General features: G+C 37.8%; 1 protein-coding gene across 3 annotated transcripts in view; it reads left to right on the top strand.

The window, feature by feature from the left end:
• The window catches only part of TJP2 (tight junction protein 2), a 61,010-nt gene extending 39,122 nt beyond the window's left edge, over positions 1–21,888 (top strand). For all 3 annotated transcript variants that reach the window (XM_082301170.1, XM_082301171.1, XM_082301172.1), the window contains exons 3-23: positions 1,846–1,899; positions 3,848–3,972; positions 6,184–6,286; positions 6,758–7,331; positions 8,845–8,948; positions 9,091–9,244; positions 10,235–10,343; positions 10,456–10,595; positions 11,082–11,148; positions 12,325–12,475; positions 13,273–13,381; positions 14,073–14,283; positions 15,628–15,815; positions 16,881–16,976; positions 17,085–17,164; positions 17,613–17,823; positions 18,900–19,000; positions 19,367–19,579; positions 19,940–20,050; positions 20,959–21,297; positions 21,742–21,888. In XM_082301170.1, the coding sequence (XP_082157296.1) occupies positions 1,855–1,899; positions 3,848–3,972; positions 6,184–6,286; positions 6,758–7,331; positions 8,845–8,948; positions 9,091–9,244; positions 10,235–10,343; positions 10,456–10,595; positions 11,082–11,148; positions 12,325–12,475; positions 13,273–13,381; positions 14,073–14,283; positions 15,628–15,815; positions 16,881–16,976; positions 17,085–17,164; positions 17,613–17,823; positions 18,900–19,000; positions 19,367–19,579; positions 19,940–20,050; positions 20,959–21,297; positions 21,742–21,831 (3,321 nt within the window). In that variant the 5' untranslated portion in view covers positions 1,846–1,854 and the 3' untranslated portion in view covers positions 21,832–21,888. The remainder of the gene's footprint in view (positions 1–1,845; positions 1,900–3,847; positions 3,973–6,183; positions 6,287–6,757; positions 7,332–8,844; positions 8,949–9,090; positions 9,245–10,234; positions 10,344–10,455; positions 10,596–11,081; positions 11,149–12,324; positions 12,476–13,272; positions 13,382–14,072; positions 14,284–15,627; positions 15,816–16,880; positions 16,977–17,084; positions 17,165–17,612; positions 17,824–18,899; positions 19,001–19,366; positions 19,580–19,939; positions 20,051–20,958; positions 21,298–21,741) is intronic.

Here is a 21,888-nt window from a genome sequence, read left to right as displayed (position 1 = left end):
TCAGTGAAGTCAGCTGGAATTTAAATGACACCAAGTCTCCTCTTTAGCACAGACTTATTTTTTGCAGAGCTTAAAAATATGTAGAAAAGCAGGACTGTAGGAAGGGTCAGTAGTAGGTAAACTGTTTCCTACGTGCCAGACAAGCAAGCCTAGTCAGACTACTTCCATTTACAGCAGCATCACAGCTGTTCAAAAGAGCAGCTTAGTTAAGGAGGAAGTTTTCACTTGTGGAAAAAATTCTCTGTGTAAGGGAATATATCTAGTGAGTTCAGTTTCAGATAGCTGGAAGCTTAGACATGTTAGCTGGTTAAATGGTAATATGAGATAATTTCACTATGTGATTCAGCACATTCAAGACTGACCCCAAGACACATATGTTTTAATACTGATAGTTATGAACACATTCCTGTCTGATCTAGACAAGTCAAAATTTAGAAATATTTACTTATATGTATTATTTTTAATATAAGCCATCATCTTGTACATCTATTTGTAATTAGACCCCAATGGTTCTGGAAACTGGATTTCCATTGTTCATTTTCTGGCAGAACAGTGGAAATTTAACACTCTTGTAAAATTCCTGGTGAGAATGCTGAATGTTTTGCATATTCCCTCAAGATCTCTGAGCAGGACTTACTTTTAATACAGTGAATATGCAATGGAAAATGTAAATCTAGTTCCTCTTTTGGGGTCCACAGAATCAACTGGAGCTATGCATCAAGGAGTTTTTTTGCATATGAGAAATAACTTCCATAGCTTGCTGAACAGTTTTGCACTGCCAGAAGTCTTACTCTGAAAATGCAAGGGATGCCTTAAAGTACAGGCATACCCTTGTGTCACTTCTCTCTCTATTGTTTTGGAGTTTAGTTGTCAGTACTCCCTGTGATGCCTTAAAAAGACCATTAAGTCTGAACTGAGCTTCTGTCTGAAATTTGATTTTCTGAGATAAAGGAAGACCACTTTCAGTAAAAGCAAATAAAATCTATTGATTGAGTATGTGCATGCATATACTTATGCAATGTCTGGATTTTTCTTCTGCAATGGATGCTTTCCATTTTGAAATATTTGCAGTGTGTCAAATGTGGCTCATTTTTCTCCTGGTTTTACAGGGCAGACACTGAAGGGGCTGGCTGTGTACTATATGGTGCATCATAGCTGGGTGATTATTCTGTATTATATTTTAGGCTGTGATGTTGGAAAGATTTCAGGTTATATCATGTAAGATAAAGTGATCAGTTCATGATCAGTTTTAACTGGCAGTGTGGAAAAAAAATGTTTCTGAGAAGTGTCACAGAAATGGCTATACCTGTACTATATAGTGATATATTGCGTTTTCCTGTAAATTTTCATTTCTTGATGGGAACCTAAATATTTAGTTATGAAATTCATAGTGGACGAAACATTTTCTTAAAACCACATGAACAAGAAGCAAGAGATCTGAAGTCTAGTTCATTTTGAAAACCTCACTTTCAACTGCTAATCTTACTGCGTACTGGGACGGAAAGGTCTTCCATAAGTATTTTATGTGTTGTTTGAATCAGGGATATAGAATGCTAGTTGATCTGAATTAAATGCTTTTGCTGAATAAGACTTTTCCAGAAAATCAGAATGAGCTGTTAAATCAGTGAAACGTGAAGGGATTGTACCACCCTGGACCTATTAATATTTTTTGCCTTTTTAAAGAAAAATTGTCATTAATTGAAATACATAAATTTCATACGAATTCTCCCAAAATATTAGAATATGCATATTATTTTTAAACCTGTGCTTTAGTGGGGTATTTCATATTTTAAGTTAAATAGTTACATACTGTGTGTTTTACTAATTGGTTTCTGTGTGCAACAGGCCCCAGGCATGGAAGAGCTGATATGGGAACAGTACACAGTGACCTTACAAAAGGTGAGTGAGTGCCTGTTATATTTTTAGTTTTCAAATATTCAAGCACTGGTTTACTCTGAATATGTTTTGCAGTTGATGTTATTAGCATATCTGAGTCTAGAATAGGATTAATTACTTGTCCAAATCAGATATGTTTTTTATTTTAAAGCTTAGTTGCTGCTCGTAAAATAGTGTGACTCTTTAATGTTAAGAGTAAATTCAATTAACAGTTTAAGTGCTATATTTGCTACTGTTTGGTCTTTATAATGACAGTATAATATACCACATGTCAGCCACAGAGCTAAAATCACTATTGAAGAGTCTTAAAAATAAAGCAGATGGTTCTGCCAAGCAGGTTGTGGTTAATGTCCAAGCTTTGTAATAATCACTGAACAGGATTCCACTGATTTTATTTTTGTAATATACTTTAATATCTACTAGTGTAGAACCCAGTGGCAAAACACTGTCATTAAAACTTATAAAACAGGTGGACTATAGGTGTCACTTTTTCTAAGAAAAGAGGAAGTATCTCATCAAGTGGAGTCTGTTTGAATTAAAGAAAATAGAGCACTTCTGTCTGTGTTCTTTAATAGCTAGGCTGACACACCACAGTACCAGGTGTGCATTTTGGCTTCAGTGGTGGTAGTCTTCCCAGCTGTTCTGATGATTGGGTTCAGTGAGCAGCCTGTACTGAGCTGCCCAAGTTTTTTCATGTCTTCTGCAATGAACTGAACTTGATTACCCAAGGTGAAATAACAATCTTTTCTACACAGCTTGTTTCGTGTGAGAAAGTATGGTTGAGAAAGGGTTGGTTTTTAGGTTACAGAGGTAGGCAGGACCTGTAATTTCCAGGTATCCTGTAAATTAGCATCACTTCTTTACCACAGAGACAGACTTAGGCTACTGAGATGGCAAAGGGCTGCTGAACTTGCTGTGTCAGCCACTACCTTTGAATTTTACCATTATTTTGAATCTATATTGTTTTTGTGTAAAGCATCAAACTGCTTCCTGTAAAACTAAGGTGCAGCAAGTGAAGTGCTGTTTTAAAAGAAAATTTTCTCCTCAAAGAAACAATCACTTACTATCAGCATTAGTGGAACACGAGGTGACATATTATGAACTACACATGCTGAGTGGGTGTTGGAGGAAAAGCATGATTTTAATTTGATGTGTTACTTTGCCAATATGTTGAAACTTATTTTTCAAAAAGCATAATTTGTAATTTTAGTGATATGATGTGTATGTTAAATAGCTGATAAAATTAAACTTGTGTGGTTTTGTGCTCACCTTGCTGTCAGCAGTCGGTTACACTAACAGTTCTCAGATCTAGTGCTATTGACATGCTTCCTTGGCATTCTGTGAAGCCTTTCTTTGATTTTATGAATGCCATCTTAGGACTTCTATGGATGTATTATTTCTATGATGACAGGTTTGACATAATTTACGTATTTAAAGTAGCTGATTGTGACAGAGGATGATTATAGACAATGAATAAGTTCACTACTTGCTCTTTGTAATCAACCATAATCTTGTTATTTTGATTGAGAAGTAGTTATCACAAACTACTTAGCAATCATAATGAAGATGAGATCCTGGGAAAGCTATTCCACTTTCCCAAGCATCATTAACAAAATAGATTCACCTAACAATAAATTTGGTATAAATAACTTGTGGGATGATGAAGCAAAATGCAGGCAAATTTACTAAGTTCTTTACTTAATTACTAACAATCATAAGGCTGTAGAGGTTTTAGAAAATAGGAACTTGTCATCATGTTTACATGGATGTGTAAATTAAATCTTTCTTACAAAATCTAGAGGTACTGTGTGTTTCTGTAGCTCTCTGCATGCAGCTATCATATTTTAATTAATACCTACTTAGAGTGCCATCATGGGAACATTTATGTTCCTCCCTGTCAAAATTCCAGTCAATGTATTCAAGTTTTGCTGTATTTGGTTTCGTTGTAAAGGATTCAAAACGAGGATTTGGGATTGCAGTTTCTGGCGGCAGAGATAACCCTCATTTTGAAAATGGTGAAACATCGATAGTCATTTCGGATGTTCTCCCAGGTGGTCCAGCAGATGGATTACTTCAGTAAGCACTTTTTTCTCTATCTGGCATTTTGAGGGGCATGGCTGTAGAATACATAAAACCTTTAGAAACACTTGGTTGAAATCTTGGTGATTTAATCCCCTCAAGATCTGGTGCCCTCTTGAAAATCTAGATGTGTCTTTACAAAAAAACCCAAGACAACCTAAACAAGTAAACTTTACATAGAGGTGTTAGTTGCTGTTTGGTAAGATAATTAAATTTCGGTGGTGTTGAAAAGTCTTTAAGGCTTAAGTGTGTTTCTTTCAAGACTGCATTTCATTTAAAGAAACAGTAGAAATAGTTAGTATCTTAAAACATCCTCCTTGTTCTTCCTCCAGTAAACACGTTTAGTGATCAGTCATTAGTTTCTAAGAATGACTTAAGTCAGCCCAAAGAAGGTTTGCTAAATACTTATTTTATATCTGAAAAAAAAGATTATGGAAATAAAGAGTTTGTTGTATGTCTGATAGTTTCATCCTTGGTGAGGCAGCATCTATCATGTAGAAACGATTTTAAATCTGTAGGTTGAGAGTTTCTATCCTACATCTGTTTTTCATCCTTTGACCTGAAATACCTGATGAGGACTAGACAATTTGAAAGAATGCCAAATAATTGTGCAGTAATAATAATTCAAGAGAGTAGATTCTGTCCTTTTTGGCAAACATTAATTTTTGGTCAGATAATGAAATGGCTGACATGGGAGTTGTTGTTGAGTTGCTAAATAATAGGGTGATTGTAAAGCGTGTAACAAACCATTTTTAACATAAATGTACAAATCTGACATTTTGTAGCAGAGATCCCTGCACACCACCACTGTCATCCAATCACTTGTGATTTGGGAATGAAATCATGTCCAGAAATTATGAAAGATCATAGGTAAATTGTTGGCAAGGGAATACCAAGATATTTGGGCACTTTCAGACAAAACACACATTCTGAAGAAAAATGAATGCAAAGCTGTTTGTCCAGCAAATCAAGGAATACAGGCCTAACCTTGAGAGTGTAAGGGTGAAACAATCCTATTATCTTTTTTAGGGTAAAATGAGCACAAGTAGATGGATCTCTTGATATAGTATTACAACATTAAATTCAATACTGTCTTTGGATGTATGTCCAGAGAGCTATTTTAATTCTTGCATAAACCTGGATGAAACTGATATTGAAATATAGCCTGCTGTTCTGGCATACTCATCCACTAAAAGGAATTGGAAGGGTATGTAAAGAGGCACAAAATTCATTTAGGAGTTAAAATGCCTTACAAATGGAGGCCTAGAGTATATAATCTTCGTATTTAAAAAGAAGATTTTGATGTGATTTGATTATAATGAAGATAAAATAGTTGGTACCAAAGATTTCTTTTATCTAGCAGAAAATGGTAAAATAACCAGTAATTTGTTGAGCTAATGCTCTGACTGTAAGGTTAGTGACTGAGTAGTCAGTAGGATAAACCAATATGAGGAGTATGAGGAGTGGTAATTTGGAGGTTTTTTAACCTTTTTCACTTTTTGCATTGAAATGCCTTTATGAATTTTATGGGGCTAAATTAACAGGTGTTATGGGGCTATCTCATAGGGGGTTACGTGAGTTAGGTGTTAGTGGTCTATTTGATATGCAGGAGATTGGAACAGAAAAGTTGGTGATCTCAGTTGGCCTATGTTTTAGGGCAGGGAGGACTTTTTGTGTATTACAGTTCTGTTGGGGTTTTTTTCCTCCCAATCACCTTTCTACAGAGTAGATGGGACCTGAGCACCAGGCTTTCAGAAAAATGTCCTGCAGTTGTACTTGTCAATATTTGCCTAAATATTGTTAGGTATGGCTGCAGCAGTTTGAAGCTTTCGTGAGATTCTTACGTGAAAGAAGTCACTAGGTGTGAAAAACTAGGAGTCCTGAAAGAATTAAAAAAGAAGTTTTAATACTCATCACAAATGTTCTTTAAAAAACATTAGGGCAAGGTACTTAAGCTGAACACAGTATATACACAAAAATAGTGCTGCTCAATGTCTGGTTTTTAGGTGCACTGAAAACTGGTTCTAATGTTCAGATACTGTAGTGTTTATATAGCAAACACAGTTTTAAAGCAAAACTCCTTGTTTAACTGAATGAAATTTAAAGGTTCCCTCTGAAAAAAAAGAAAAAAATATTTTGTTCTGCTGTTTTCATGAAGGCTCCTCTTAAATCCTCTCTTTCCTTTTTTATCTCCCTCCCCATTTCCAGAGAAAATGACCGAGTGGTCATAGTTAATGGGACCCCGATGGAAAATGTTCTGCATTCTTTTGCAGTTCAGCAGCTTAGGAAAAGTGGAAAAGTGGCCACCATCGTAAGTAAATTTTAAATGTATTCAGTGTGCAATGGTATGTACCTGTGTAACCAGTCAGGATTTTGGTTTTCTTCTATAAAGTGTGCTTTAAAGGCATAAAGCAAAGCAGTCCTTTGCCAGATACAAAGTACAAAATAAATAAAACAAAGACATAGTTTCTGCAGGTGAAACAAATGGAAGTTAATCCAACAGTATCACAAAGTTATCTTGTTGAAAAACTGAGAATAAAATGTTTATTTTATAATGTTTATTTTACTGGATAACGAGTGGTACAAAATAGAAGTTATGTGCAACAAATGATGTCCTGCATACAATAGATCTTGTCCAATAATAAATAGAAGATTGTTTTTGCTTCTTTTTTTCCCCAACCTCTATTTGAAACATGAAGAATATTCATCTGTTCAATTTCACATTCTCTTCTTTGATAGGAGTTAGTTAGTTTGTTTGTTTGTTTCATATTGTACTGAACAGGTAGTGAAAAGACCAAGGAAAGTGCAGGCTGCTGCGCTGAAGAGAAGCCCCTCCCTTGACTATGAGGACAGAGCTTTAGATGTAATGGATGATCATGCAGAATTTGATGGCAAAAGTGCTCGAAGCGGCTATAGTGAGAGAAGCTGGCACAGTGGGAACGGAGGGCGCAGCCAAAGCTGGGGAAACAGCCTGGATCAGGGCTATAGAGATGAGCAAGACCGAGGGCGTAACCGAAGCAGAGACCGTGACAGGGAATGCAGCTACAGCCGTGATCGAAGTCGTGGTAGGAGCGTTGACAGGAGCTTGGATCGAGACTACAGAAGAGATCGGAGCAGGGGAAGGAGCATCGACAGGGATGGTGGCTATGAACGGGACTACAGAGGAGACTACAGCCCACCCAGTTACAGTCATGGATCTTTATCTGATCCTAGATATGGGAGGGAAATGAGGAGTCGTAGTCGGGACAGGCTTCGTTCCCGCAGTCCTTCACCTGAAATACACCACCAACATGAGTACATTGGACCGCAGGATCCACCAATCAGTGTTCTCCTAACAAAAGGCAGACATAATGAAGGTGGGTATAGTAGGGGAGGAGAGGAATCAACTTTCAATACAACGTGGGTTTTGGTGGGGAAAGGAGAAGAGCAGAATTACTTTCTGCTTTTACAGAAAGTAATTCTGTAAAATTACAGGTTAAGTGTTTACTTTTCTAACTGATAGTTTAAGTTGTTCTTTCATTCTTCCTGGCTGATTTGGGATGCTTTCTCCTAAGCACCTTGAACTCTACCTTTGAAAAAGATTTGTTCACCCACATCATTTCAGTCTTTCAAGCCACTGTGTCCTTGGTTTTTCATTTTCTCTGCCCTTTTCTTCTGGTTCTGATGGAAAACGTGGATCTGATCATGATTCAGATTACATTTGGCATGACTACAAAAGGGTTTGCTAAGAAAGGGTGAAGAGTAGACTCTGCCTTTAATAATAAGGTTTGTTTGGTTCTGGTCATTAAAGAATACTGACATAGCAGCAGCTGAAATACTGAAATAGCAGTATTTCAGCCTTTCTTTGCTGAGATTGAAGTATATAAATGAAAGCCAAAAGCCTGACCTTTTTTTCACTGTGAAATAAAGACTTGTGCTGGAAAGCATGTCTGAGATTAGGTTGTGCATTCTTTTCTGTTTGGGATTTTTTTTGGGAGGTGATGGTTTATTTCTGGAGGGGTTGGTTGTGGTTGTTGGGCTTTTTCCTATTCTGCCCTGTTGTAATTTTAAGAATTTTTTCCTAATTAAACTTCGTATGCAGGAGTCAATCTCTTTTTTTCATTGAGTCTGGCAACAATCCTTTTTCCTTCTTCCTCTTCTTCCCCTGCATGTCAAGTTTCCACTTGTAAAGATAATGCAGATAGGTATACAAATAATGAGAAATTTAAGGTGCATTTGTTAACTTTTATGTTTAGCTATACTGTAATAATTTCTGCCATTCATAGGGATACATTGCAGATTTGCTGAAATGTTGTGATCTTTTAAAGGAGAACAACATTCTGTTGTTCTAGGATGCACATATTTTAAGGATGTTGCCTTTCGTTTTAAATAGCAAATATACTGACCCAAGTAATTTAGATCACAGGGTAAAAAGGGGGCAGGGGAGTAAAAAAAATTTCTTTGCCTGAAATAACCAAGACATTTTCTGGAGTATGGATAGGACAGGGTCAGCATGCAGTAACTGATGAAAATAAATACTTCTATTAGTGCCTTTTGACCCTTTTTCCCCCTATGCCATGCCGAATATGAATCAGAGAGAAGGTAGTCCAGTATGTTAATAAGCAGCTCCAGAACAAAGGCGTAGTTTTGCTGCTGGAGGTACAGACCAATCATCCAACTGTAATTGGTTTTGGATTGTTGCTTGTTCATGTTGTGATGGCAGCACAGATATCAGAGACTCAGCTTAGGGTGAAGTGGATTTACTAGGCCTATGTTTTTTTCTTTTTTTTTTTTTCCTCTCATGGTATAATGGTGTTTGATGCATGTGCACTTGTTTGATGCATCCTTGCTTATCTTTTAAGCTATAGTCCATTATCTTTTTGGTTCCAGAATATGGACTCCGTCTTGGAAGTCAGATCTTCATAAAAGAAATGACCCGTACTGGCCTAGCAACCAAAGATGGCAACCTTCATGAAGGAGATATCATTCTCAAGGTCTGTTCTGGTTTTACTGCTAGCAGTTTGGCAGGCACTGGTTTTGGTGGTTATTCTGAACTAAGCCACGTTATAGTCAAGTTCACTACTAAACTTGAGCACAATGTGGACTTGTTTGTTATTGTTGCCTTTTTATGTCCAGATCAATGGTACAGTGACAGAGAACATGTCTTTAGCTGATGCCCGAAAATTGATTGAGAAATCACGTGGGAAACTCCAGCTGGTTGTTCTCAGGGACCGAAAGCAGACACTGCTCAACATTCCTTCACTGAACGACAGTGACTCAGAAATGGATGGTGAGGTTTAATGTGGATCCAAAGTTCTGGACTCTGTGCAAGGACAAAATGGACCTTATATTGTTTTGCTGTGGTAGAGTGATATTAGGTTCTTTAAGAAAAATAATGAAACACAAACAAACCTAAGTAATAGTCTGTTAAGCATCAAGTCCCCTTTCTTTAGGTGAAAATAATTTTGTAGTAACCATATAATTACATTTTAGGAAGGGGCAGAGATAGAAGAACCAATGTTGGTCTGGCAAAATCAGTCTTATTTCTTGGAACAAGCAAATCAGATGCTTTAATAAAAAATTTGAAAACAAATGCATTGGACTGGTCTCTGCTTCTGAGGGCATTAACATTCATGGCAGCATTCAAATGGAGGGAAGAAATGTCAGGACAAGAGGAAATTAAGTGCCCCTGGATAACTGGTGTCTATTCCTAGTACCTGTTCTATACAAGTGTATGAGCTGTATCTCTTAGCATTATCTTGCTTTGGGAAGTGCTCAGAATATTTGGGGGAGCAGGATGTTATATTATTTCAAACAAGATACTTGCTTTTCTGGTGTCAGAATATGAGGTGGAACTTTCTGTAGTGTAAAGTCTGAGGTGCAGTTCAAAACCAAGGGCCACTCTGTTTCCTTTGCCACTGGAGGGCAATGATGTGAGGACTGTTGATGTGAAGGTGGTCTTCAGTTTGGAAACCTCCATAACACCTCAAATCAAAGCCTGCTAACACTAGCTAATGCAACTGTGGTATGCTCAAAGAAGTTGTGTGATGTGGGTGTATTTCTCAAAGGTTGTGTGAGACCTTCCTGAAATATTTCAGGAGGATGGAGGGGTGGAAGCACTAAAAGGCACTTTTTGAACCTTTGTCAAATCTTGAAACAAGAGTGGGCTGAAATATTCAGTGTATCTTGTATGTGAAAACTTTGTAAATGCACATGGTGATCAGGTGAGCAGATTACTTAAACAAATCATGCATTTCTTGATTTGCCACTCTCTTTACAGATATTTCTGAAATAGAGTCAAACAGATCATTCTCTCCTCAAGACGACAGATTACATCATTCTGATCTAGATTCACATTCATCCAATGAAAAACTGAAAGAGAAACCAAAGTAAGAATGGGTCTTCTCTAGTTCACTTTTATCATGCTTGTCAAAATTGTTATTCAAATACATGCATTCTTATCTGATTTCCTGACACTTTTCTTCTATTTCTTTCTTTTAGTGCAAAAGAGGATCCCTCCAGTAGGATGTCCAGAATGGGAGCAATGCCTACTCCATTCACATCAACTGGTGACATTGCTACTCCTGCTGCTACAGCTGTAGACTCAAACAAAGAACTGAAGTACCAAGATGACCCAGCAGGTGAGAACCTGAAGGCCTTTTTTTCCCCTGGCCACAGAATGTCTGTTCCCTCAACCACATTGACAAAGCTGGTATGCTCTTCATGTCAGCCCCACCTTGACACACAGAGAAGAGGTCTGTCTTTGCTCTGTGGTGCAAGGAAGAAACACCTGCTATTATTTGACAGCAGTTGCTTATTAGAAATACCACCTGAAAAAAGCCAATACTCTCCTAGAACACCTGCTGTTAGCCTAGTGCCGAAGCAGACGAATAAAGTCTGATCTAGCTTGCCTGAAAGAGTTGTGTATCCCTTCCTTGAACTTGCTGTTCTTTTTCAAGAATTAAAAAAATACAAATAAATGAATTTTTGTCAGACATGCTTGATTTTTAAATTTGTGTTAATCTTTGGCATTAAGGGTTTGATCGCTATCTGATAGCTAAAACTTGCTGCCATTTTTAACTTTTTCAGTATCTTTGTAACTTCTTTTGTCTTTCTTTTACATTTAGTGCCTCAGCCAAAAGCAGTTACACGGACAATTCTTAAACCCAGCCCGGAAGACGAAGCGATATATGGGTAAGGTGGCACTTGCTGAGTTCTTTTGCACTCTGTATTCTTCCAGTACCAGTACCTGATTCTTGGCTGCATGGGTTTGTGTTCTTTCTCCCATTTGGAGTGATACTCCCTTTATAGCTTAATGCTGAAAAGAGGTGACATGGCTTCTAATTGATGTTACTTGAGTTCAACTTAGTTTTAGAAACATCTGCCTGGAATCTACCTGAAAGGTATAGAACACCATGTATTTCTGGGCTTGCATGGGAACATATGCAAGAGTTTTGTTTTATTTTACTTTTATTACTAGGAAATCAATTTACAAGTGTTCTTTTGGGAGTTTCCAAATACAGAAATTGAAGAAATAGGAGTGTTGGGATTGTAAGGAGAAGCCTAAAGTTTTGAAAATGTTCTGTAGCTTGGTGTATTTTCTTAAATGGATTTGCTTCTCAAATCTTTTCTGGGTTGGACCCTGCATATGTTGTCATTGATGTGCAAATTAATCAAGTGATTATTTTGGTGAAGGGGAATTTATAATACAGGCTTAGGGTATTACTGAGAATGGCCGACAGATAAGTAGTGTCCTCTGAGTTGGAAGGTCACTCAGGCATTTTCTGACAGCAAAAAAGCTGAGCCTAGTCCAGTAGTCTCTTCCACTGCAATGTGGAAGGGCTGATTGTTAACATTTCAGTGGATTATACTTGGAAATATTTCTCATTACAAGAAAATTTGAAGACTTCTAGCAAACATGTTAAACAGTAAAGAAAATAGTTTAATCAGTTTAATTCATATGACAGTTCTTTAGATTATAGAAGAATAAACAATGAGTATGATTACTCATAACTCAGTCTGTTTTCACAAAAACCACAGGTGTTCATATGAGAGAGGATACAGTAGATAGGGAACTACATTGGGGCTTCAAAAACAGGGACCTGTTTCCTGGTTCAGTCAAGTCTGTGCATGCCACTTAGTCACTCCACCTAGTTCATTTTCCACTCTGAAAAATGCAGATTCTCTGCTTCCTGCCTTCACGGGAGAGTTACCTGGGTAAATACAGCCTATATAGTGAAAGAAAGGGCATAAGAATATTATTAATATGATATTGTTGAGGAGTTGCAATTTTTTTTCTTTTGGCATCCTAATATTGTTATATGTTTAATATCTGGGCTTACTTCCTTTTTCTGTTTGTAAATCTTGTAGTCCTAATACAAAAATGGTGAGATTCAAGAAGGGGGACAGCGTGGGTCTACGACTGGCTGGTGGAAATGATGTAGGGATATTTATTGCTGGAATTCAAGAAGGTACCTCAGCTGATCAGGAGGGACTGCAGGAAGGAGATCAGATCCTTAAGGTATGAGTATGTGTCCCTGAAGTGCAATAACTTCTTTATACTCTTGTTTGCTTCTTAGTCGAAACATGGGAGAAATTATGAGCTTAGGAAATCAAATTATTGCTTTGGAAGGGTGTATATATGGTGGAGGGATCTTACAGAAATGGGTTTTTGAAGGAGAATTGTATACCAAGTTTTAGTTTGTTTATAATGTTGTGAAAGGAGCAGTTAAATATTAATCAAGAAAAATGCTGCAAGATGGGACAATAAATTTTTTATACAATGTTTCTTCCTAAGCTTAGAGGGGGAAAAAATTGGGGCCATTGTAATTTTCTTTCATCTTTCTCTGGTTTGTTTGGGTTATGGTGATTTAATTTTCAAGTTTCTGATTTATATCAAATCTGTGCCACTTAATCCCTTCATTCTGCTCTTTTTCTAAAAATCCACATGGAATGCGGATTTTATAATATAATTTGGATTTTTTATAATATAGTGTGGATTTTATAATATAATTTGGATTTTTTATAATATCATGTGGATTTTTTAATATAATTTTCTCTCTACCTCTTTTCTCATGCTCCTTCTGGATGGTGTTAAAGTTGAAGAAACAATCTAGCGGTGTACAACCAGAACCTTGTTGTTTCAGAAAGATTACTGTTAACAGCTGGAATAAAATATTCACAAGCGAAAATTGTATTAACTTTTTAAAAATAATAAGGGAAGAGAATATTTAAGATATTTTCAGATGAAAGAAAAATCGGTGGTTATTCTTTTTATTGTTGATTTTTCAGTTGTTGTGGGGTTTTTTTGGTATGTAGGTAAACACTCAAGACTTCAGAGGTATTGTTCGGGAAGAAGCTGTTTTGTATCTCTTAGAAATTCCCAAAGGTGAAACTGTGACAATTTTGGCTCAAAGCAAATATGAAGGTAGGTGCTTTGAAAAAAATGTATGTGTATCTATGAAGCTTTTAAGCTGTGTTTTGTCAGTGAAACCACAAATAATCTCTCTTGCACTTGTTTTTGATAGCATTTTAGTTACTCTTCTTTTCATAGCTGAGAAGATAGCTGTATTCCATACATACAATGCTGCATGTGTGGTGTGTTTTTCAGAGTACTTACCATGTCTTTCATTATTAGCAAATAGCAACTCTTAATCCTGAGAAGTGGTAACGTACTGTTTGTTCTGCTTTTCTGTCTGTAGCAGCTGGGAGAAGATCTGCTGTTAGCATTCCTTTTCTGCTGAGCCTTGGCAGTCAGAAGGGGCTTGGTCAGCAGCAAATGGACAGTTTTATTTGTGAGCAATTAAGGAGCAAGCAAAGCTTCTTGCTTTCCTGTTGGAAAAAGGAAAGAGCCTGTAGGACTGTAGTACCATAGCTGCCTTTTGCATTTGGAATGTGCAAGTACCTCCTTGCCCTGGCGCTGTAAGGGCTGTACACATACAAGTATGGAACACTCCTGATAAGTGTGTGTAGGGCAGTGAATGTGAATGAAAGTCTGATTTTTTTTACATCTTTCTGAGCAGACATTTAGAATTTCAAAGCTGTATTTGCTAGAACCACAGCTTTATGTTTCTTTCAAGTGTAAAAACATGTAAACTAAAAGGGAGGTCCTGTTTTAGTCTACAGAGACATCATGGCCTGTGGCAGAGGAGATTCATTCTTCATCAGGAGTCACTTTGAGTGTGAAAAAGAGTCACCACAGAGCTTAGCATTCACCAGAGGGGAGATATTTAGAGTAGTTGATACACTGTATGATGGCAAACTGGGAAACTGGCTGGCTGTGAGAATTGGAAATGAACTGGAAAAGGGTCTCATTCCAAATAAGAGCAGGTAAGATGGCACCATGTCTTCCTACCCATTGTTAGAAGTAAGATTTTTTCCTCCCCCCCCCCCCCCGCCAAGTCATTTTTCCTTCCTATGTGGTACCTGTCTTCCTTTTTGTTTCCCCCTACAAGAATGAATGAATTGTTTTTTCTTCACTTTTACAAGAATTGTGCCTGTAAAAACTGCAGATTGTAGAACCATGTCATTATGCAAGGAGACAATGAGAGAGGGTGGTGTTACCTACATACTAGATCATGTATTTGCAGCACAGACCTAGCACTTCTGTCTCAGCAATTAACCAAGCTTTGAGCACTAGTTGCTTCAGTTCCTCTTCCAGAAAATGGGTGGTGGGTCCTGTTTTAGTTTGCTTTTTGGTTTTTTCCCCCACCTTCTTCTTTGTCTGTCCACACCCACCAAATCAAATCAAAACAAACAAAAAACCCCAACCAAACAAAAAAACTAAACAAAAACCCCTTCACCTTAGAAAGCTCATGACTCTCTGTGCAAGAATACTCTGATGATTAATCTTTTAGAAGAACTTCAGTCCTTGAATTTCTTATGTATATCCTTATGGATAGTGTTTTAGGTATTTATGCTGAGGCTATTTTTTTTTTGGTAGCTGTAGTCTGTATTTTTGTGTGAAATATTGAGTGACCCACAGCAATATTTTTGCTTAAATATACTTTCCTAGTCAAAATTCATGGGAGGTAATAATAAGTGTTCAAATGTGTACAATGAGTAAAAGTATTACAATTAATCAGAAAAAGACCCCTAAAAAAACAACCAGACTGTAGCTAAATTTTTGGACTGTAGCTTTTAAGTTCTTGAGTGTGGTTGTGATTTTATGATGGAAGAAAAAGCTCACAATTACATGGTTATGAAATAAGCTTCTTATGTGACTCCCCTGTCTATTTCCTGCTGAGTACATTTTTGCCTCTCTGTTAATTGATCTAACCAAACCAGCCTTTGTTTCTATGCTGTAGCAACTTAACTTTTGAGGCCTAATGGAGAGGAGAATAGTGACGGTAATTTCTTAGGCCTTCAGTTCTGAGTTGCCCTCTCTCACCACCTCTTTGCATTCGTATTCTTTCATTTATGCTTGTGTTAAGTGATCATTTTAAGAGCTCAGGACTCATTCCTGCCCAGAAACTTGGAGCTGTGGCAAGTCAGAGCATTGTTCTGACAATGTGTTTGCTCCAAGGCAAAGGTACCTGAACATGAATGCTTTTACCTCCACTCCTTCCTATCTATATGGCAAATTACCTTTTGCAAATTCAAAATCTATTTTTCTTCAGTGAAAGCCCCCTTGCCCTCTCTGAATGGTTCTGAACTGTCTACTTTCTGTGTCAGAGCTGAACAGATGGCCAGTGTTCAAAATGCCCAAAAGGATGGCTCAAGTGACAGGGCAGATTTCTGGAGAACACGTGGCCAGCGATCTGGAGCGAAAAAGAATCTGAGGAAGAGTCGTGAAGATCTGACAGCTATTGTATCTGTGAGCACAAAATTCCCAGCTTATGAGCGCGTTCAGCTGCGTGAAGGTAAGTGAGACTGCTTTGAGCCAGCTGCCCATTTATTGCTGGCTGCTTTAGCATCCAAATGTTTGGTCAGCTGAGAAAGTCATTTCCAACAACTTCTAATGATGTTAAATTACCATAAGAGGAGAGGATGACATTCTTCTCAGAATGGAAATTTCTGGATGCTACTAATTATAATAAAGCTTTTTTACCCATTTAAACTGCTGTTGTTCTCTCTTGCCTCCAAATTACACCTGCCAGTTTTAAGGTTTAAAATGAAATAGGGAAGAAACAGAAGGGCTTTCTTTGTTTCCTCAGATTCTTCTTGGCTAGCTCTGAAAGTACAATCCATATGCCTGAGATCAACCTCAATCTTCATAAATAGCACTTTAACTTCAGAGTAGCTTCAGAGCAAATAGAACCCCAGTATTTTCAATGGATTGTCCAAATGTAATCATGGTTCATGTGGTCTGTCTCCATGACTGTAAACTATCATATTACTAGTGATGTTGAGCAGATCAAGCTGATTTTCTGGGTAATAGCACATGACAGTATTCTGGAACAAAACAAACAGTAAAGAGTATTTTAAAGGAGATCCCAGATACCAAGATGAAGACTTGGGGTAATGGCATTCCCCCATTAACTCTGAGGACTGTGTTTGCACTTGCTCCGACATGAGAAATAACATCGTTTTACCTTTCTCTGCTTCTTCAAGCTGCATTGCAGTTGGTTTATCATTTGTGTCTTTATTCACACAAAACCCCCTGTGTCAAGGTTCATGCAATCTTGATGGATGGAAAGATAAATGAATATGTGCTGTATGTTTTCAGATGTCGAATCTTCTAAATATAGTTCCATTAGAAGGACTAAGAAAGCTGTTAGATCAAAACAGTCTCTTACTTTCTCAGCTGGTAAAAGTAGTGTTCTCTATTATGCTGTTCCACAAACCTCTGAGAAATAAAATTTTTAAAATATAGTTTTAATACCTTCAACCTATTCTTAAATTTGCATAGTAACTGAGAGTCTTGTCTTTTATATATAAAACCAGTCTTACCAGATTTCTCTTTTCTCCAAATATTTTTCTTTCAGCTGGTTTTAAGAGACCTGTGGTGATATTTGGCCCTATTGCAGATGTTGCTATGGAGAAGTTGTCAAATGATTTGCCTCACCTGTACCAGACAGCAAGTAAGATGTCCTCTTAAGTGTCTTTTTCATTCTTAACTGAGAAAATGGATAACTTAATAATCACAGCATCCTAGCCACCCTAGATAAGCTGAAATGTTGTCTTTGCAGAGACAGAACCCAGAGATGCAGGTTCGGAGAAGTCAACTGGGGTAGTGCGCTTGAACACTGTGAGGCAAATCATTGAGCAGGTAGGGCATTTCTCTGAAAATTGCTTATGCTCAAAGGCATGGATGTGTTTGCTCCTAAAACTTCCAGAGTACTCAAATTTTCACTGCATCTTTTTCTGTAATAAGTTTAATGATAAAGCTGTTTCGAAGTTTTTCAGTAGCAATTTTTTTGGTAATTTTTATAGCTTTGAACCTGATACTAGAAATTACATTTTCTTCTCAAGTCCATTCTAAATTTGGATAGAGGAGAACCTGTTTTACTATATGCTTTCTGAATTTGCCATGAGGCTTTACTTTGCAGTGCTCTACTTGCTCTTAACATTCTAAATGTGATATAACTGTGGGAAAACATCCCACAAGTTATGGTCTTACTTGGACACAAATATCCTGCTTTTCCTAGGATCCTGTGTTCCAATCACCTCCATTTGTTCCCACACGCACCACATTGACTGGCCTTTCTTGTTAACAGGATAAACATGCTCTGTTGGATGTCACTCCTAAAGCAGTGGACCTGCTAAATTACACCCAGTGGTTTCCAATAGTGGTGTTCTTTAACCCAGACAGTAAGCAGGGTGTGAAGACCATGAGACAAAGGCTATGTTCTACATCAAACAAGAGCTCGAGAAAACTTTATGAGCAAGCAAACAAACTGAAGAAGACTTGTTCCCACCTCTTTACAGGTAAGGAAGAATGTTTGCTTAACCTGCTTATTAAGAGAGTAGTGTGTGTCACTGTGTGAGTCTCGAGACATCTACTTATTACTCTGCATATTAACTCACACAGGCTGGAATTAAAAGAGTGTGAAGGTGTGGTCATAAGTAATGCCTTCCTTGACTTTTCTCAAAGTTCCTTGTTCTGCCAAATCCTAATGCAGAAGAAATTGTGAGCTGCTGTACTGCCATTAGAAGATAAGAGATTTAATAAGCTTGGAAATGGACCAACAATAAAATAAAATCACCATGCATCTATCTAAATGATCTAAATGGAGTGGCTGTTTAACACTCTCGCATACCTAAACCAAAAAGTGTTTGTCTTGGGGTGACTTTATGATGTGTATCCCATATCACTGCCCTATGCCCAGAAATTAATTTTTGTGCCTTTCTATGCCTTTAAACTGAGCCTGAGAGGGGGAAGGAAAAACTGAGCAAAACGTTTTCAAAGCAGTTTGCAGCTTGTTCAAGGTCACACAGAGATAGCGACTGTTTTTTTCCAGCTGCGGCAGGGGAGTGAGGAAGCACCTGGCTTGCTGCTTTCCAGTCAGTTTCTGGCCAGTTGTTCAGTTTCTTTTTCTCAGAGGAGAGACTGAGAGTTGAACTTTTTTTTCCTTCCCTGGAATTTCGGATTTTCTCTCTTTTCTGTGGACTGCTTCAGTATCAGAGCACATCAGGAGGACTTTCCACCGGGCATAGAGGGCCTGGCCCTGGGCCAAGCCCCAGCTCCGAGGAGACCAAAGGAGGACTCTGACACTTTCCCCGGTTTTTTCTCCACAGCGAGAGATTTTATTATTTAGCATTATTTAACCTTTTCCCGTGTGTTTGTTAAATAAATAGTTTTTTATAGTTTTTATCTCTTCCACTTTCCTTTGAGGAAAACTTATTTTTCCCGAACCTGGTGGAGGAGGGGTGGTGACCTGCCTTCTCTCAGAGGATATATTTCTAAATTTGGCCAAACCAGTACAGTGTTAAACAGCAAAGAATGGATAAAGGATTGCATTGCATTTACCGTGCATATATACCTTTTCCTTCAATTTTTACAGCAACCATTAATTTGAATTCAGCCAATGATAGCTGGTATGGTAGCCTGAAGGATACAATCCAGCAACAGCAAGGAGAAGCAGTATGGGTATCGGAAGGAAAGGTAAGCAGCCAATCCATATTCTATGACGCTGTACAGTGTCTCAAAGTACCTCTTGCCAGTAAAAATTGTTCAAAATTTCATTTGCCATCAGTTGATAGGCTAGAGAAATAGTTGATGTATGTCTATAACAAAAAACCATTACTATTCTTTCTGTTGCACTTTGGAGCTTTCATCACTTATGCCATGGCTGGGGGAGAATGATGATGAGGAATAAACTTTCAGAGGACTTTTCGTTGTGATTCTGCAGTAGTTTCTTTCAGTTCCACAAAGTCATTCCTAAGGATTTGTTTGGCCTGATGTTGAGTCTTGACTTTAGTTCTAACTTACTTAGTCTTTGTTCCTTAATTCTTACTGACTTTTCTCTAGATGGATGGCATGGAAGATGATGTAGATGATCGTATGTCCTACCTTACTGCCATGGGTGCTGACTATTTGAGTTGTGACAGTCGGCTGATCAGTGACCTCGAGGATACAGATGGAGAAGGTGGTGCATACACTGACAATGAACTTGATGAGCCTTCAGAGGAACCAAGGATTTCATCTGTTAGCCGGTCCTCTGAACCTGTGTATCACGAGGAGGTGAGATGATTGGATTTTTCAATGAGACTGAACTTTGGGCGTTCCAAAAACCCTTTATGTATGGCTTAAAAATCAGAGGGGTTTTTTTAACTGCAGATTTATCTTGCTTCTGGTAGTGTTTTAGAGTTACACTGTGAAGAGCAAAAATAATAATAGCTCTGCTTTTCTGCCTAACTGTATAGATTTCCTGATGACATCTCATCACCTTGAACTTTTCAATTACATTTGCAGTGATTGTAGTCAGGTTACTGGCAATCTTTTGACTCCTGGTTACTGTTCCCAAAATCATAAGCTTGAGAGGGAGGAAAAATGATTGAATTACTGGCTACTGCAGTGATTTTCTCTTACTTTTTTTCATAGAGTTTAAAAAAATTTACTCCAGAACCAAGGGCTCAGTTGAGAAAAGCTGGTAGCAGGGAGATCCTTAGAGAACCAAGTCCACCTCCAGCATTCAAGCCTGAACCACCTAAGGTAAATTTGTAGAAACAAAACTGAATACAAATGTCCTCTTTCTGAAGAATTTTCCAAGGTGGCACATTGGAAAGAGCTATAGACATGATCAGGGACTAAAAAACATTTTAACTGTGGACAGAAGAAATGACTGAAAGTGTTGCAGGATCAAGCAGAAAGATGATTTACTGGATAACAGTTCTTCTGAAATACATGATTTCCATATGGAGTAAGAAAGTGTCCTTTCTGTGTCTACTAATAACCTGAGAGGCACTTTTTTAGCTCAGTAAGATAAAAAGTAGACTAGTCACCACAAAAAACAAATATGATGGCTATTACTGTGAAGCACATAATCAGAATCTACCACCTGACCACCTGATGCAAGAGGGGAAAAAGTTATAGTGTTTGGACACTAAGTTCTATTTTAGAAATTTTTGAATTCACCTGACCCCAAAGTCCTTTCTTTGTGAGGAGTGGTGCCCTCATATACTCTAAATACTCAAAATACAGTCCAAGTGTGCTGAAGAGTAGAACATGTGCAGGGAAAACAAAAGTGGAATATAAAACAGAATTGGGTTCTGTGCACTTCTAAATTTTAAATTATTTAAATGATACTCCACATTAAATTGTGAAAAATTATTTGTGGCATCAGTTCTCTCTGTGCTGTGTTCTAACACACGTAGCTCTGGTAATTCTTAACAAATAGGACAAACAAGTCTAAATTTCCTGGTCTTCTCTAGGCTGATGTGTAGTCCATGAGCATATGCCCAAAATGTTGCAGCAGTTCAAATATCTTTCAAGTGTTACATCATATGGAGATTGACACTGTTAAATACATAGACAAAGTGACTACTTTTAAGTTAAAGCCCTCTTTTGAAACTAAAATTATAAAGTTGCTGATGTAAACTTTGTGGGTTGTATACTTGCAGGGAAAGTTGCAAAACAAAGAGGATCCGTATGACTTCCCCAAGAACTATGACTCCAAATCAAGTAATGTTGCTGTCAGCAGTGAGACTTCAACTGTATCAGTAAAAGCAGCACCACCACCTGTTTCTGTGAAACCTGCCTTTGGGCGTCCCATTCTGAGAAACTCTCAGCCAGCAGTCGTGCCTGCGGAGGAGGAGGAGGAGGCAAAGTTGGAAGAGGAAGGAAGCGAACAAGAAAATACTCCAAAATCAGTACTGAGGAAAGTAAAAATATTTGAGGAGATGGATCACAAGGCAAGGATGCAAAGAATGCAAGAGCTACAAGAGGCCCAAAATGCCAGGGTATGAAGAGTTGCATTTCCCCCCTCCTGTGCTTTGCGACCTATAGAACAGCCAGAGTCCTGAAAATGGAAATCACGCCCTTTGCATTGTGTTGCTTTTGGAGGGAGAAGTTTGGGAAACCACACATAAAGACATACAGTTGTGTGGATTTGTATATAAAAGGAGGTCATATTTTAAGGTTTCCTATTGTAACTATAAAAACCTGACTTCCAATAATCCTGTTGCTTTTGGCAATCCATTGTTCTCAAGTATGGTTCGAATTACTGCTCTAGCAAAAGTTTATATAATTGTAGGAATATCAATAGGATGTTACCAATTTGTGCTTTAATTTAATTTAATTAATTTCAGTTGTAGCTATGACCTGCCAGGTCCTAGATCCTCATATAGGATCTCTAATGGATAGAGTTAAAAAGAACAGTTATTTTCTTCTACTTTCTTTTAAAGCTTGAAATAGCCCAGAAGCATCCGGATATTTATGCCGTCCCTGTCAAAACACAGAAGTCAGAACAAAACTGGCCCCAGCCAATGAGGTAAAGTGTATCCGGTTCCAAGCATTCTGTCTTGATTCTTGACTTTACTGGCAGGAGGAAA

Source organism: Coloeus monedula (assembly GCF_965178545.1).
Source record: "Coloeus monedula genome assembly, chromosome: Z".
Taxonomy (NCBI): domain Eukaryota; kingdom Metazoa; phylum Chordata; class Aves; order Passeriformes; family Corvidae; genus Coloeus; species Coloeus monedula.
This window is presented reverse-complemented; position numbering and strand designations above follow the sequence as displayed.